The sequence below is a fragment of the Gordionus sp. m RMFG-2023 genome, chromosome 4, assembly GCF_954871325.1.
Source record: "Gordionus sp. m RMFG-2023 chromosome 4, tfGorSpeb1-WG-v2, whole genome shotgun sequence".
In the NCBI taxonomy this organism is placed as follows: Eukaryota; Metazoa; Nematomorpha; class Gordioida; order Chordodea; family Parachordodidae; genus Gordionus; species Gordionus sp. m RMFG-2023.
Genome location: NC_088778.1, coordinates 18,886,078 through 18,901,275, shown reverse-complemented (window position 1 = coordinate 18,901,275; position 15,198 = coordinate 18,886,078). Strand labels below are relative to the sequence as shown.

The window sequence follows — 15,198 nt, the reverse complement described above, 5'->3', positions numbered from 1 at the left end:
TGATGCATCCATTTTAAAAATATGTAAAATTATGGTAACTTTGAATGATTGAATTTTATAATGACATCAATATAATTATAATTTTAAAATTGTAGAAGGATATGGTAGAGTGAATTTTATGATGACATCAATATAATTATAATTTTAAAATTGTAGAAGGATATGGTGGAGTGAATTTTATAATAACATCAATATAATTATAATTCTAAAATTGTAGAAGAATATGGTGGTGGAGCTATATAACATTCATAAAATAAATACAGAAAATTTAATGAGTGCGTGAAATATAATTTAAATATATTGCTATTTAATAACTATTTTAATCTATTAATTCCTATTATATAATAAAAACATGTAGAAAATAAAAATTCATTAAAATCTTGATTGGCATTAATAAAATTACAACAGTGATGTTGACCAATTATTAGAATAAAAAGGTATAAAATATGAAAAAAAATTCTGCGCCGGCCGTACGCCGCGATATGAAAATCGGCGGCGCGCCGGCGCAATTTTCACAAACGGCGGCGTTTTCGGCATACCCAGTTGGCCGGCCGGCGCACAGGTCTAATAATAGGTAATTTAAGCTATTTTTACAGTAACCATATATACTCCTAATAAAAAATATTAACTTTTTATTTCAACTGCTAAAAATATTTAGGAGCTTCACGATACGTTACAAACTATGGAAAAACTTCGTTATGCAATTGCAAAATGGGTTGCATGAACAAACGATGCGAATGTTTTAGGAACAAACTTAAATGTTCAACCAAATGCCATATCGCATTGCATAACTGTTGCAATAAATAAATTTTTTTTTAAAATATATATTCATGTGATTTTATATAAATTTATAAAAATAAAAGTGTCTTCTTAACCTTATCCCTTTTCATTCATTAGGGGAGACCTGGGTCTTGTCGAGCTCTAAAAAGCAAACCTTATTAAAATTAAAAGTACTTTATCATTTTTAATAGCAAATATCTCATTCTGTTCAGCTCTATTAGTTTTATAGTAGTTTTAAATTTCAAAAATATATATAATACTTTTTTCATGACCCCTACAACAATGAGGGTCCGAAGCAACTGCTTCTAAAAATTTGAATGAGGGTACTTTAAAATTTTTTTTTATTTTATTCTTTTATTGTTTTACTTCCATAACCAAGTGATTTCTGGTTTATGATATAATAGGACACGACCTCGTGATTCCGTATACATATTAAATTAAATAATAAATGGGGGGTCTTATTACATTTAAATAAATTTTGGTCGATGGTTAGTAAATTAGGTTGATTACTTGTCATAAAACCAATTTGCCTAAAAATATTAACGAAAATAATACAAATGCTAATATTGCAAAGTTCAGTTAATGATTTCAGCAAAGGGTCAATAAAACCATTATCAAAGCACTGAATTAAATCAACAAAAAAACCATGCCGGAAACCGTCCATCCCACCTGTCCTCCCTTTTTTAAAGGACTTCAAGCACTTAAGTACTTCATCACAGGTGAAAGGAATAGGGGAAGAGGCATGCGGGTGAATATTAAAAGTGGTGGCCAATGGATGTTTCTCAAGTTGTTGAAAGATAGTAACGTTGATAGGGGAAATTGTATCATCAGAAGTCAATATTCGGGCAGCGCCGTTAATATCTCCAAGATCTAATTTTTCAGATATCAATTTACAGCGGAAAGAGTTAGGATTTAAAGAGTTAGATGGGATAAATTCATCAATAATAGTATTACCAAAATTGGACACTTCCTTAATTGAGGCAGATAAGTTATTTATTTTATTTTTGGGTTTAACTGGGACTCGAAAACAAAAACTTATCAGGTCAAACCATAAGGGTATTGAGGAGAAATCTGAATTCAAATTATTTATAAGGGACGTGAGGAACCTTGAGATCGACTCTCGGGCAGCTATAGGGATCCTAGAAAGAACTGGGGGCTTATGCAAATTAAGAAATAAATCAACAGAGCTTGAGGAACAACAAACCGGACTGGGGTCATAAGAGTGAGCAGCTTTAATAAAAGGATCTGGGCGGGAGAGAGGGAATTTTCCAGAATTGGGGCAAGCGGAAAATTGAAAAAAAGAGAAGAAATATACTTGAGCTATCAGACGTATTTTTATAAACAGTCGAAATTAGAAGGGTTGGTAAATTTATAGAAAAATAAAATAGAATAAGATACATAAATGATAAGAAGTAATATATTAAGAACAACAAAAAAAGGGTATTAACAAGAGAAATGGGGGGGAGGGGGAGAAGAAAAAAAATCAAAATTGAAAAAAAGAGAAGAAATATACTTGAGCTATCAGACGTATTATTATAAACAATCGAAATTAGGAGGGTTGATAAATTTAAAGAAAAATATAATAGGATTAGATACATAAAGGATAAGAAGTATTATATTAAGAACAACAAAAAAAGGGTATTAACAAGAAATATGGGGGGAGAGAAGAATAAAAATCAAAATTGAAAAAAAAGAGAAAAATATACTTGAGCTATCAGCAGGGTTGCCAGATGTCACTATTTAGCCGTGATTCTCACGATTTCATACCTAATTTTTTATTTACCCACGTTTTCTCACACTTCACGCTTTTCTCACGTTTTTTGAGTAAATTAAAATAATCACACTTAGTCTAAAATATTTTTATATTTTTTTAAAATATTTTTAAAAACAAATATAAAATTTTAAATTATTATTTTAAAATATTTTAAAAAATTGTAGTATTTGTTAATAGTAACTAACCAATCATATTCATTGATCAATTACCCACAACAGAAATTCAATTTTAAAAAGTTTATGAAGTATAATTATAATATGAATTTAAATAACTATACATTGCTTTTATGGATTTTATAAATCTTATATTAAAACTCATAAAATTTTAAATCAAATAAATTAAGGGCAAATATTATAAAATATCTAAAAAACAATCATCCGTTTTCAATACTAACGGATGCATAGAATAAATGTAATATAAAAACATATCCCTTATTATTTAGATATTTCAACAAAAAGAATGGAATAAATATTTAATTACTTAAAAATTTTTCGTCTGACAATGAAACCCCTAAAGACATATCTTGATGCTTGCTAGAAAATTAATTTAAAATTCGCTGAACTTGATATTTCTAATGTAACGGCCTATTGTGCAGATAACGCATCTGTAAACTTTGTAAAAAATTAAAGTATTTGGACAGAATTTAAAAGCCATAGTAATAATGTTATACCAATGGGTTGTGTATGCCACATTCTTCACAATCCGTTTAAAAAGGCCATCATTTTTCTTAAATATGATATTGAGAATATAGTAATTAAATGCTATAATGAATTTAGCAACTCGAAAATTTTAAAAGAATTGGTAGAATAGTGGAATTTAGAATGGTCATAATCACTTCGCCATGTTCCAACACGCTGGCTTACATTAATCCCAGCGATTAAGCAGATGCTTAAGTATTTTCAACCCCTTAAAGAATATTTTTTATCATTATCAGCAACCCCACCAATTTTGAAAATAATTTTTGGAGATGATTTTGCAGAGGCATATTTAGGTGTTGTCCTTAACGTTGGCACTTTAGTCATTAACATAAATTTACAATTGCAATCTGAAGATGTATTAGCAATATATATACATGATCTTATCCTTTGATTAAATTTAAAAATTCAACAAAATTTTTATGGGAGCATTTCTAAAAATATTTTACAACATAATAATGATGTAGAAAAGGCAATAAATTTCAAAAATGAATCAAGATATTTATAAAAAATATTATAGAATATGTAGAAAAACGTTATGATATTATAGATAATATATGGAAATATCTTAGCCCTATGACATTAAAATAATGTCCAGAATTTGAACAATTACAAAAAATTATTAGTAATTATAAAATACCAAACATAGATACAGAAATTCTCTTTGAGGAATATTCACAATTTTATTCCTATTATGGAAAAATTATCAAATAGAGAAAATATGCAATTTTATATTTTATATTTCTAGAATATTCAGTCTAATGACTACTGTTCTACTGTTTGGCGAAAAGAACGTCATTGGAAGCTAAACTTATGGTTAAACAAAATATAACTATTCATGCAAAGAGTTTTCAGCCTATCTCCACAGTGGGGAATCTTTATTGCCTCTTTTAAAATCATCCATAAAATATAATAATTAATATTATGCTATATTTTTAAACATGAAAAGATTATATATCAGTTATTAGTAAATCAATAAAGAATTTTCATTGTCTTTAAAATTGTTATATTAAATACAACATATTAACTTAGATAAGTTTGCTACATCAATTACCCCGGCCGAAGGCGGGCAAAAGCAGGCCGAAGGCCCGCAAATTGGGGTTTATGGGTGGCGAAGTCCCCCATTAATTATTATAAAAGAAAAACTCACGTTTTTAAGTGAAGAATATCTGGCAACCCTGGCTATTAGACGTATTATTATAAACAATCGAAATTAGGAGGGTTGGTAAATTTAAAGAAAAATAAAATAGAATTAGACACATAAAGGATAAGAAGTATTATATTAAGAACAACAAAAAAAGGGTATTAACAAGAGAAATGGGGTGGGGGGGAGAGAAAAAAAAATCAAAATTGAAAAAAAAAAGAACAATCGAAATTAGGTTGGAAAACTAAAAAAAAAATAACAATAAAATAATTTTAGAGATAGACAAGAGAAATAATAAATGGACGTAAACAAAAAAAAATTCAATCAAAAATGATAAAAGAAGTTTATCATTGGGAAAATTTTCAGGGTGTGGTGTTATAGGAGGGGAGTTTGGAATATAAGGAATAATCGTAAAGAAGAATTAACATCGCCGGCAGATATTTTAGGGTGTGGACTGAGAAAGTTTAGCAAATAAAATGGATCATTAGATCATCAATAGAATTTAACTTCGTCTGGAATATTTTTAGGGTGTGGAGTGAGAAGGTTTAGCCAATAAAAAGGATTATTAGATCATAAATAGAATTTAAATTCGTCGGGAAAATTTTTAGGGTGTGGAGTGAGAAGGTTTAGCTAATAAAATGTATCATTAGAACATCAATATAATTTAACTTCGCCGGGAAATTTTTTTTTAGGGTGTTGGGATAAGAGGAAGTTTGGTAAATAAAATGAAAAATTAAGTAAATCGGATTGAACTTCGTCGGGAAAATTATAAGGGTGTGGAGACGTGTGGAGGTTTGGCGAATAAAAGAATAATCGAAAATAAAAGGGGAACAAAAAAAAATTAAACTTCGTCGGGAAAATCTTTGTGGTGATGTAAAAAGAATTCAAACTTCCGGAAATTTTTCTACGGCTGCCAAATAGGGAAATTTTAAGGTTATCTTAGCACTATTCGTGGCACGAATGAAGTTCAGCGCTTCTTCGATTTGATAATGAAAGTTTTGATACGACGAGTCTCCCTCTAAAGGAGAAAAATTTAAGAATAAAAAAAGATTCCGAATCCCCCTAAAAAAATTTTAAAAAATTTTACTTTTGTTAATATCTGAACAATAACCGTAACCGAATATAATTATTTTTTGAAGGAGTAAAAAGAATCTTTATAAAAACGGTTAAACTGGGTTAAACCGGTTCAGTTTTTATATCTTAGAAATGGAAATAATTTGAAAATCCAGAATTATATAAACATGCTCTTATAGTAGTGGCGGTTCCCGCAACACAGGTTTCTGTAGAAAGGGCTTATTCGGGGCTAAAATTACCGAACCGAACCTTTATAAATTTCTTCTCAAGAACCGTAACCAAAACGTAACCATTATAATTTTTTACATACTGAACCGTAACTAAATTGAACCGTTATAAATAACGGTTCGGGTATCTGCTTAAATGTTCAACGAAAATTGTTGCAATGATTCGGATTTTTATAAATATATTTATTAATATTTTTAAAACAAATAAGTCTTAACCTATATGCCTTAATTTTATATTATTTACTTTTTTTTTAAATTTTCTTTTTAAATCCCTTATTTTGGTCTTTTAATTATATGGTGCCAGCCGCAAAAGAGAAGAAAAAATTTTAATATTTTTTCAAACAAAAATGTCTTAACCTCATCCCTTTTCATTTATTATATGCCTTAATTTTATACTATTTACTTTTTTTTAAATTCTCTTTTAAAATCCCTTATTTTGGCCTTTTAATTATATGGTGCCAACCGCAAAAAAGAGAAGAAAAAATAATATATTTTAATATTTTTTAAAACAAAAATGTCTTAACCTCATCCCTTTTCATTTATTATATGCCTTAATTTTATACTATTTACTTTTTTTTAAATTCTCTTTTTAAATCTCTTATTTTGGCCTTTTAATTATATGATGCCAACCGCAAAAAAGAGAAGAAAAAGTAATATATTTTAATATTTTTAAAACAAAAATGTCTTAACCTCATCCCTTTTGATTTATTATATGCCTTAATTTTATACTATTTTCTTTTTTTTAAATTCTTTTTTTAAATCCCTTATTTTGGCCTTTTAATTATATGGTGCCAACCGCAAAAAAGAGAAGAAAAATAATTATATTCTTTTATTTTTTTTCATGGGGATTTTTTTCATGGAATATTTTTGAAATATTTTTTAAAAAAATATTTTAAAAAAAAGATCCAGAATAAAACGTGGGGATTCAAGATCTTGAATCCTTAGTTGGAATTCCGAATCCCACAAGATTCCATATCCCAATACGACACATATATATATACTGTGAATACTAATAAGAAAAATAGATATAATATATTTTTAGAATAACACAAGTTTGTCTTTTTATAAGTAGTTATAAATCTATAACACTTTAAAATTTGCAAGGAATACTCAGTGAATTTATCCTTTATAAATAACTATTTCCCCTTTTCTAAAAGTTGTTTTAACTCTAATATAGCAAAATATTTTGTATTATTTTTTAAAAATAATTTTCTCAATGAATCGCAAATTTCTTCAAAAGAGCAATTTATTTTTTGAGTATATTAAATTTTCTACTTTATATATAATTGGTATTACAATATTAGCTAAAATCATTTTTTTTTGAATATCTGATTTAACAAATAAGCACCAAATTTTTCAAATAATTATCAATATCAGTATTGATGCTATATAATGATTTAAATTAATTTTTAAATTATCCCCACATTTAGAATCATGATTTCCATTTTTATCATTAAATGATAAAATTTCAAACGAATTACAATAAATTCTTTATTATTTTTATACCACATTTTCCATTTTAACCTTGACTGTTTTTGCGCCGCCAATAATATAATTGAGAAACTATATAAATAAACTAATTTTTATTTTAATCTCTTGAACTCGGGTTTGTTAGTTCGAATTTGGTTTAGAGCCATGTGTTTTTATAAATATAAATAAAGGAATATACTATATAAAATGATGGAAAGTTTTATCTATGCTATGTTACAGGGTTTCCCATTCAAAAGAGGAAAAGTCCTAATCAAAAGAGGAAAAGTTTCAATCATAAAAGGAAAGGTTCGATCAAAAAACGAAAAGTGTCAAACAAAAAAGGAAAATTCCCTAAAGGAAAGAAAAAATGTCAATGAAAAAAGGAAAGTCGTATTATTTAATTTATTTTTTCTTATTTTTCTTAAATTTTTATTTATTTTTGTTATTCCTTCTTATTTTATTTCTAATTTTATTTCTTTACTTTATTTTTCTTACTATATCCAATGACATTAATAGACTGCCGATTAATGTATTTGAAGTGGCAAAAATTGAAGTGAGTAGCTGCCATTTTGTGTTTGGATCTTTTACGAAAGAAACTTATGATAATTTCATAAATTTCAGGTTTATTTTTATTATATATTATATTTATAATCTTATTTTTTTACTAGATGAATAAAAAAACATTTTTAGAGCAAGTAATTTATAGTTATTGTTAAGATGTGTAAATAGTTACAGGCGATTAAATTTAATTTTCATGTTTAAATTTTTCTTATTTTAATGTTATTATGCAAATGTTTTCAAATACTTTAAAACTATATATACTTGTCTTTTTTTATATATAAAGATATACACATTTTTTATTTTGATTGTAATTTTGTTATTTCAACATGCGAAATAAAGTTTTTATATAAATCGTCACAAATATAGTTTTAACATAAATTATCACAATTACATTATGGTGGCAGCGTAAAGCGTCTACTCAATGATTCTCCACTTTTCTTATAATGATGAATCCAAAATCATTTCAAAGCAAAAAAGAAAGATATAAAATATTAAACTTAAATTAATTTCTTAAAAATTATATAAAATCCATAATATAAAATCCATAATATAAAATAAAAAATTTCCTCACAAATCCTATCTAAAAAATATATAATATAAACATACTGGCTTCTCACGAAAAAAAATAAAGGTAACGTACCAAATAAATACATTATTTTCATATTTTATCATATTTTGTTTACCATTTTATTAAATATGCATTATGATATTTTTATTTTACCGTATTTACCACCTAAGGAAACTTACTCACCTAATTTTTATGATATTTTTATTATCATTCTTTATTTTCAATAGTTATATATTTTTATTAAGTTTATTGTTAATAATCCTTGACCTTAACAGGTCATTATCGAAAAAATAAATAAAATTATATTTTAAAAAAATAAAATACAGGGTAAATTATTATAATAAAAACAAAAAAAATTAAAAAGATTTAACCATATGTTTTTTTATTTTTACATAATACTCAAAAAATAAATGATGATATCAAATATATAATATATGACAAAACAGATTTAAAAAATCAGAGTTGTTAAAGTAGCGCGATATCTTTTTTGGTAGCTATAGCTAATAGCGGCTACTTTTTTTGAAATTATTTAATTTTTTAGCGCGCTACTTTTTTTAAAAGTAGCTAGCAAAAATATAATGAATGTAAGTATAAGCACGAAAATTTAAATATAATACCATAATTAATTATAATTTTTATGATTTATTATTTAATTTTGAAATTGAAATATATTTTCAATTTGTATTATAAACCTAAATCACCTGTTAATAATTTAAAATGGCATCGTATATGGATATCCAAATCGTTGAAAGCGATTCAGAGTAAGACAATGATATTAATAAAATGGAAGATACCAGGGAAAAAATGATATTCATAGCAATACTATCCCATTCCATAGATTTCAGAAATTTTTCAAGATAAATATTAAAACAAAAACTGGTTTCAAATTTATTTGTTTAAAATGTAAAAAAAATATTTCCTCAAATCAATCCAATAGCTATAACCTCAAGAAACACCTAAAGGTAAATTATCATTTTTACATAAAATAATAATATTTATTTTAAAAGACTGTTCATGCTAATAGTTTTAAGGAAATTGAACAACATTTAAATAACTTTGGCATAGATGAATCTACATCCAAAAAGACTATTCAGACAAATTTAATTAATAATACAAATGCCAATATTTCTCAGAAATTAATTGATAAAGTTATTGTGGATTTTATAATCAATACAGTTCAGCCAATGTCCTTGGTTGATAATCCATCATTTACTATGACGATTAAAACTTTATCACCTTGTAAAACTATTTTATGTCGCCAGACACTTGTAAATAAAATAGCAAATACGTTTAAGGTGATGAAAGATGCTTTAATAGTAGAATTATCAGAGATATCTCATATATGTACCACGGCTGATAGTTGGACACAACAATGTATATAAGATTAAATAATCTCTTGCCCTCAAGTGCTAGTGTCGAGAGATTATTTAGTAAGGCAAAACTGATACTTTCTTCATCGCTCTAGACTTGGGGATGATAATATTGAAATGATTTTATTATTAAGATTCAACAAATTACCATAAATATTTAAAATCTATTACATAAATTTTTTTATAATCAAAATTAACTATATTTTAATATTTATAAATGTTGATTTTTTATATATTATTTAGATTTACTATACAATTACATTATATGAAAAATAAAAAATAAATTGTTTCTAAATTTTTTTTATAAAAAGTAGCTATAAAGCTACTTTTTAAAAATAGTAGCTAATAGCGAGCTACTTTTTTTGACAAATAGCGACAGCGATAGGGCGCTACTTTTAAAAGTAGCGATTAACAACTCTGTAAAAAATGCATTCAAATATAAAAAATTGGATCATTTGATTTTCGTTTTTTCTTTATGTATTCCGATTTTCTATATTCCTTTAAAATATATTTAAATATAAATTATATTTTTATAAATTTACCTTAATCCATTGGTTGTCCTCGATAGCCACTCTCCGAATATTGATGCATCTTATTATAATAACTTGAAAAGGTATAAGGAATAGTAAATTCATTCAGAATTGATGTTACATTATGAACGATTTTGTTTCTTGTATTTGGTCGGGGATTGATTGACCTATATTTGTTTTTTAATACCCCAAAGAAATTTTCTACTGATATTAGTTGCGGCGAATAGGGTAGCAAATATTCTATTTCACTCTTTAAAACTATCAATGAGGTGGCTTTTATGGATCGATGCATTGTCCATAACAATAACTGCATCACTTGGTATGATATCTATCATATATTCTCGAAATAGTAGGCTACAATGATGCGATAAAGTATCACACCTTCGATTCCCATAGTAAAAATATACTTAAATTTTTACCTTTAGATGGTGGGACTTTAACAGTTGGCGTAACATTGTATGGTGCCCAGGCGTAAACAGGTAAAACATGTAAATTTATGCCTGTCTCGTCTAAGAAAAATATTTTTTCTCTGGCAATATTCAATATTTTTATACAATAAATTTGTCGTATATTGACTGTGCCCGGTGTGTTCCTCCTATCAGGTTCCTTTCATGCACGTTTTTTGGACCATCCTATTTTTTTAATATATTTCCTTATAGTTCCTTCATTTCTAGGAAATCCTGGAGGTAAATTTCCTATAATACCTTTAATATATGTATTGTTCGCCATTAAAAGTTCCATAATTTTTCTTTCTATATTGAATGTGTCTTTTTTTTTCCTGCCTCGCTTTCCAATCACATAATCTTTTAAAGGGTCAGATGATTTCGGGAAATGTTTCGCGTCTTAATTTATTAATAGACGATAAAGACATATCTAAATACTTAGCGATATCTTTCATTTTCATTTGCTCCTTCTCAGGTACAGATAATAATTTTTTTGCTATATCTATTTTTTCATTATTCCAGTTTTTATATTTCCTTCTTGGAATTGCCGAGATTAAATTTGCTCGATCAATAATAGAATCACCACTTAAAGAGGGAGAATTGATAATATGGAAATTATTTGTAGCAGATATATTAGGTATTGAATGAGAATAAACAGGATAGGGATTTGATGTAAATGAATTTGTAATATTTGTGTTACTATATAAATTTGTCGTATATTAAACATTTGTGAATTAGAATAAAATAGATCAGGATTTGATGTAAATGAATTTGTATTATTTGTGTTACTATATAAAATTTGTCGTATATTAAACAATTGAAAAAAATATTAAACTGTATTTTAAAAAAAAAAATTAAAGTATATAAAAATCGTATATGCAAAAAAATTACATTAAAATTTTACCATATGTATTTTTGTAGTGTTTGTTTTGTTATATATTAATGAATAGTCATTTATTTTATAAGTATTATGTAAAAATAAGACATATATTGTTTCATTCTTTTAACTTTTTGTTTTTATTATAATAACTTACCCTGTAAAACAACTTTAACAGGTCATTATCGAAAATTAAAAAATAAATAAATTAAAAATATATATTAGAAAAAAAAATAAAAAACCTTAACAGGTCATGATCAAAAAATAAAAAAAGAATAAAATAAAACATAAGAGCAATTTTCTTAACCTTCAAAGGTCTGGTTGAACAAAAAATAAAATATAAAAGAAAGAAAAGATACTATATACATATAAATAAAAAAAAACAATAGCAATTTTTGAACGGAGAACTAAAAAAAAAATTTTACACAATAAGGGAAGAAAAACTCACTTGTACAAATATATACATAAAAAAAATTAAAAGATAAAATCAAAAAAAAATATAATAAATAAATAAAATCAACCATATAATAGATCACATTACAATAACAGCAGAAATAACGATACTATAAATCAGATAGAATATGGCAACAAGATTAACACAGTAAACATCGAGTTGATGAATTTAAAAGTGATAAAGTAGAAAACAAAGATTTTGACTTATTAAACATAAGCGTAAATAACATGACCGAAGATTTTAATGATAATGACAACAACGCGTATAAAGTAACTTTGAAATTGAACAACCTTACAACAGTCATGCAGGTTGACACAGGTTCCAGATTCTCAATATAGTTCGATAGCTAAGAACGCAGGCGTCACTGAAATGAAGAAATCTAATTTAAAATTAACAGGCTATGACGGCTATCAAATCAAAATATTAGGGACAATGCAAATCAGCGTAAATTACGAAGGAGTAACTAAAAATTTACAAGCGATCGTTGTCAATAAGAGTCCATTACTTGGCAGAACTTGGCTAAGTGCCTTGAAGAATATTTTAAAAAATTTGTAGGAAATATAGATGATGATTATTATAATAATAAACTTACCAAACTCATACTTAATTACAAACTAAAAATGGCCGATAAACCCATCTGCAAAACCAATATTAAGCTTCGATTAAAGCAAAATGCCGTACCAAAGATAATATCGCCGAGGAGAATACCATACTCCAGAATAGATATAGTAGGTAAATAATTAAACAGATGGATACAAGAGAAAATAATAGAGCCCGTAAAAGATGTGCGTTGGGCTAGTCCATTAACTTCAGTCTTCAAGGATGATGGAAGTCTCAGGTTATGTGCTGACTTTAAAGATACAGTCATGCGCTGGAAGATTTCAAATATTACATACCAAGAATAGACGATTTAATAGCAAGACTATCAAAAGGAAACAAATTCACCAAAATCGACTTCAAGAGCGCATTTTGGCAAATTCCCATAGATAAGAGCTCTATGGACATGAACTATTTCTACACACAAAGGATACTTCAGATTTACCAGACTACCTTTTGGTCTCAAAACGGCGTCTGCTTTATTTCAGCAGACCATGGATAAAATATTCGGAGACATGAAAGATGTGATATTTTATATTGACGATCTTTTAATAACGGGTAAAAATGATAAAATACATATAGAAAATATAAAGAAAGTTTTTGAAAAATATTAAAATACGGTCTCACACCAAACTTTACAATAAGCATATTTATGAAAACCAATGTCAGATTTTTAGGTCATGAAATAGATGCAGAAGGTATACACCCTAATCGAGATAAAATTAGAGCTCAACATGCCAGAACCAAAATCTTATGATGAACTTTCTACATTTTTAGGAATGGCAAGTTACTACATAAAATTTTTGAATAATTTTGCCGACCTAGCAGACCCACTACAAAATAGTCAAAGAAAAATGGAAATGGGAAGCTGAACATGCCAAAAGTTTCAATGAAATAAAAACATTAATCAGTCAACCTCCTACATTAAATTATTTTAATCCAAACTTACCTATAGGTATAGCTGCTAACGCATCAAACGTGGACTTGGAGCAGTACTTTTTCATATAGAGAGCAATGGAAAGGAAAAACCTATAGCCTTTACATCAAGAACATTATTAAAGGCAGAGATAAACTACACAAATATTGAGAGATGCTCTTGCCATAATATTTGCAATCAAAAGATTAAGAATACCTAATAGGTACGAAGTTTATTATCATCACCGACCATAAACCCTTGATTTATATCTTTTCCAAAGGATTAAAAGAAAATCTTCGATGTCTATGCGTTTACAAAAGTGGAATATAGCAATGGGAGCTTATGATTTTAAAATAATTCATAGAGCAGGCAAATATAATACAGTTCCTGACTGTCTATCAAGATTACCACTCAGTGTAGATAAGGAAACTATTGATAAAAGTACGGACAACACAAAAAACGACTTATGGGATATTCCGATTAATTTTAATAAAGTATTAGAGGAAACATATAAAGACAAAGAAATATTGGATATCATTAAAGACATAAGAAAAGGTGATAGTATAAAAAACAAATCATACAAAAACATGGAATATGAATTAAGTATTATAAATAATTGTTTGTTCAAAGAAAACAAAATTGTGATTCCTGCAGGCATGAAAAAAACTATGTTGAAGGAATTACACCGGACACTTAGGTGCTGGAAAGACCAAAGCATTAGCCAAGGATTATATGTATTGGCCAGGTATGAACACGAGTATCGATCTTGAAGTAAAAAATTGTGAATCATGTAATATTTGAGCATCGAATACTTCTAAACCCTTTGAAAGAATACACATATACTATACGGGACTTATCAAAAATTTTGGTTAATATTAGTAGATACATACAGCAAATTTCCAATAATAACTCCAGTCAAATCTATCACAACAGATATCACTTTATAAGAACTTATGAAAAAAATCAGTATTTTTGGGATACCGGAAGAAATAGTAACTGATAACGGTACAAACTTCACGAGTCACTCGTTTGATAAATTTTGCAAATCATTGAATCAAACACACCCTAACCGCTGCTTACCATCAGCAGTCCAACGGTCAGGTGGAAAGGATGGTGGGTACCTTCAAAATGAGTATGAAGAGAAATATGGAAAGAGAGAACACCAATTTAGACATAGCTCTAGAAAGGTTTTTATTCAATTATCGTAATACTCCGAACAGCTCAACAGGTATAGCACCGAGTAAACTATTATTTTCACATGATACAAGGATAAAATATGATTTATTGAAACCAGTGATTAATAAAAAAAAAGATGACAAAGATAACAACAATGAACAGGATAATAATGGTAGGAACGTATGGTATAAAACATTCATCGAAAACAAATGGAACAAAGGCATTGTCATTGAAAAAGAGAGTGAATTATTATACTGAATAGACACTGGTTGCAAAATAATAAGAAGACATATTGAATTTTTTCCTATATTAATTTAATATTTTATAGGATTTAAAAAATGGGGAATTTTTTTCCGAGGAAATTTTTTCCGGAGAATTATTTACCTGGGAATTATTTTCCGGGGAATTTTTTTCCAGGGAATTATTTTCCTGTCTTTCCGGGGAGTAATCTTCCGGGGAATTTTTTTTCCAGGAAATTTATTTGGGGATTTTTTTCCGGAATTTGTTTCCCGGGGAATTATTTTCCTAGATAACTGCAAAGT

The 15,198-nt window shown here is 27.2% G+C and overlaps 1 protein-coding gene across 1 annotated transcript; it reads left to right on the top strand.

Moving 5' to 3' along the window:
- Window positions 1-12,194: 12,194 nt before the first annotated feature.
- On the top strand, window positions 12,195-14,250 carry LOC135928693 (uncharacterized). The gene is made up of 4 exons (XM_065465150.1): window positions 12,195-12,285; window positions 12,994-13,160; window positions 13,390-13,556; window positions 13,761-14,250. Exons 1-4 carry the CDS (start codon window positions 12,195-12,197, stop codon window positions 14,248-14,250), a joined length of 915 nt encoding a protein of 304 aa, XP_065321222.1.
- Window positions 14,251-15,198: the final 948 nt, after the last annotated feature.

Excerpts from the sequence above, each read along its gene's own strand:
- LOC135928693 (XM_065465150.1), top strand. The coding sequence starts at position 12,195 with ATGACCGAAGATTTTAATGATAATGACAACAACGCGTATAAAGTAACT. Across the intron at positions 13,161-13,389 it reads ATATAGAAAATATAAAGAAA|CAGACCCACTACAAAATAGT; the intron begins GTTTTTGAAAAA and ends TTGCCGACCTAG. Across the intron at positions 13,557-13,760 it reads TCAAACGTGGACTTGGAGCA|GATTAAAAGAAAATCTTCGA; the intron begins GTACTTTTTCAT and ends TCTTTTCCAAAG.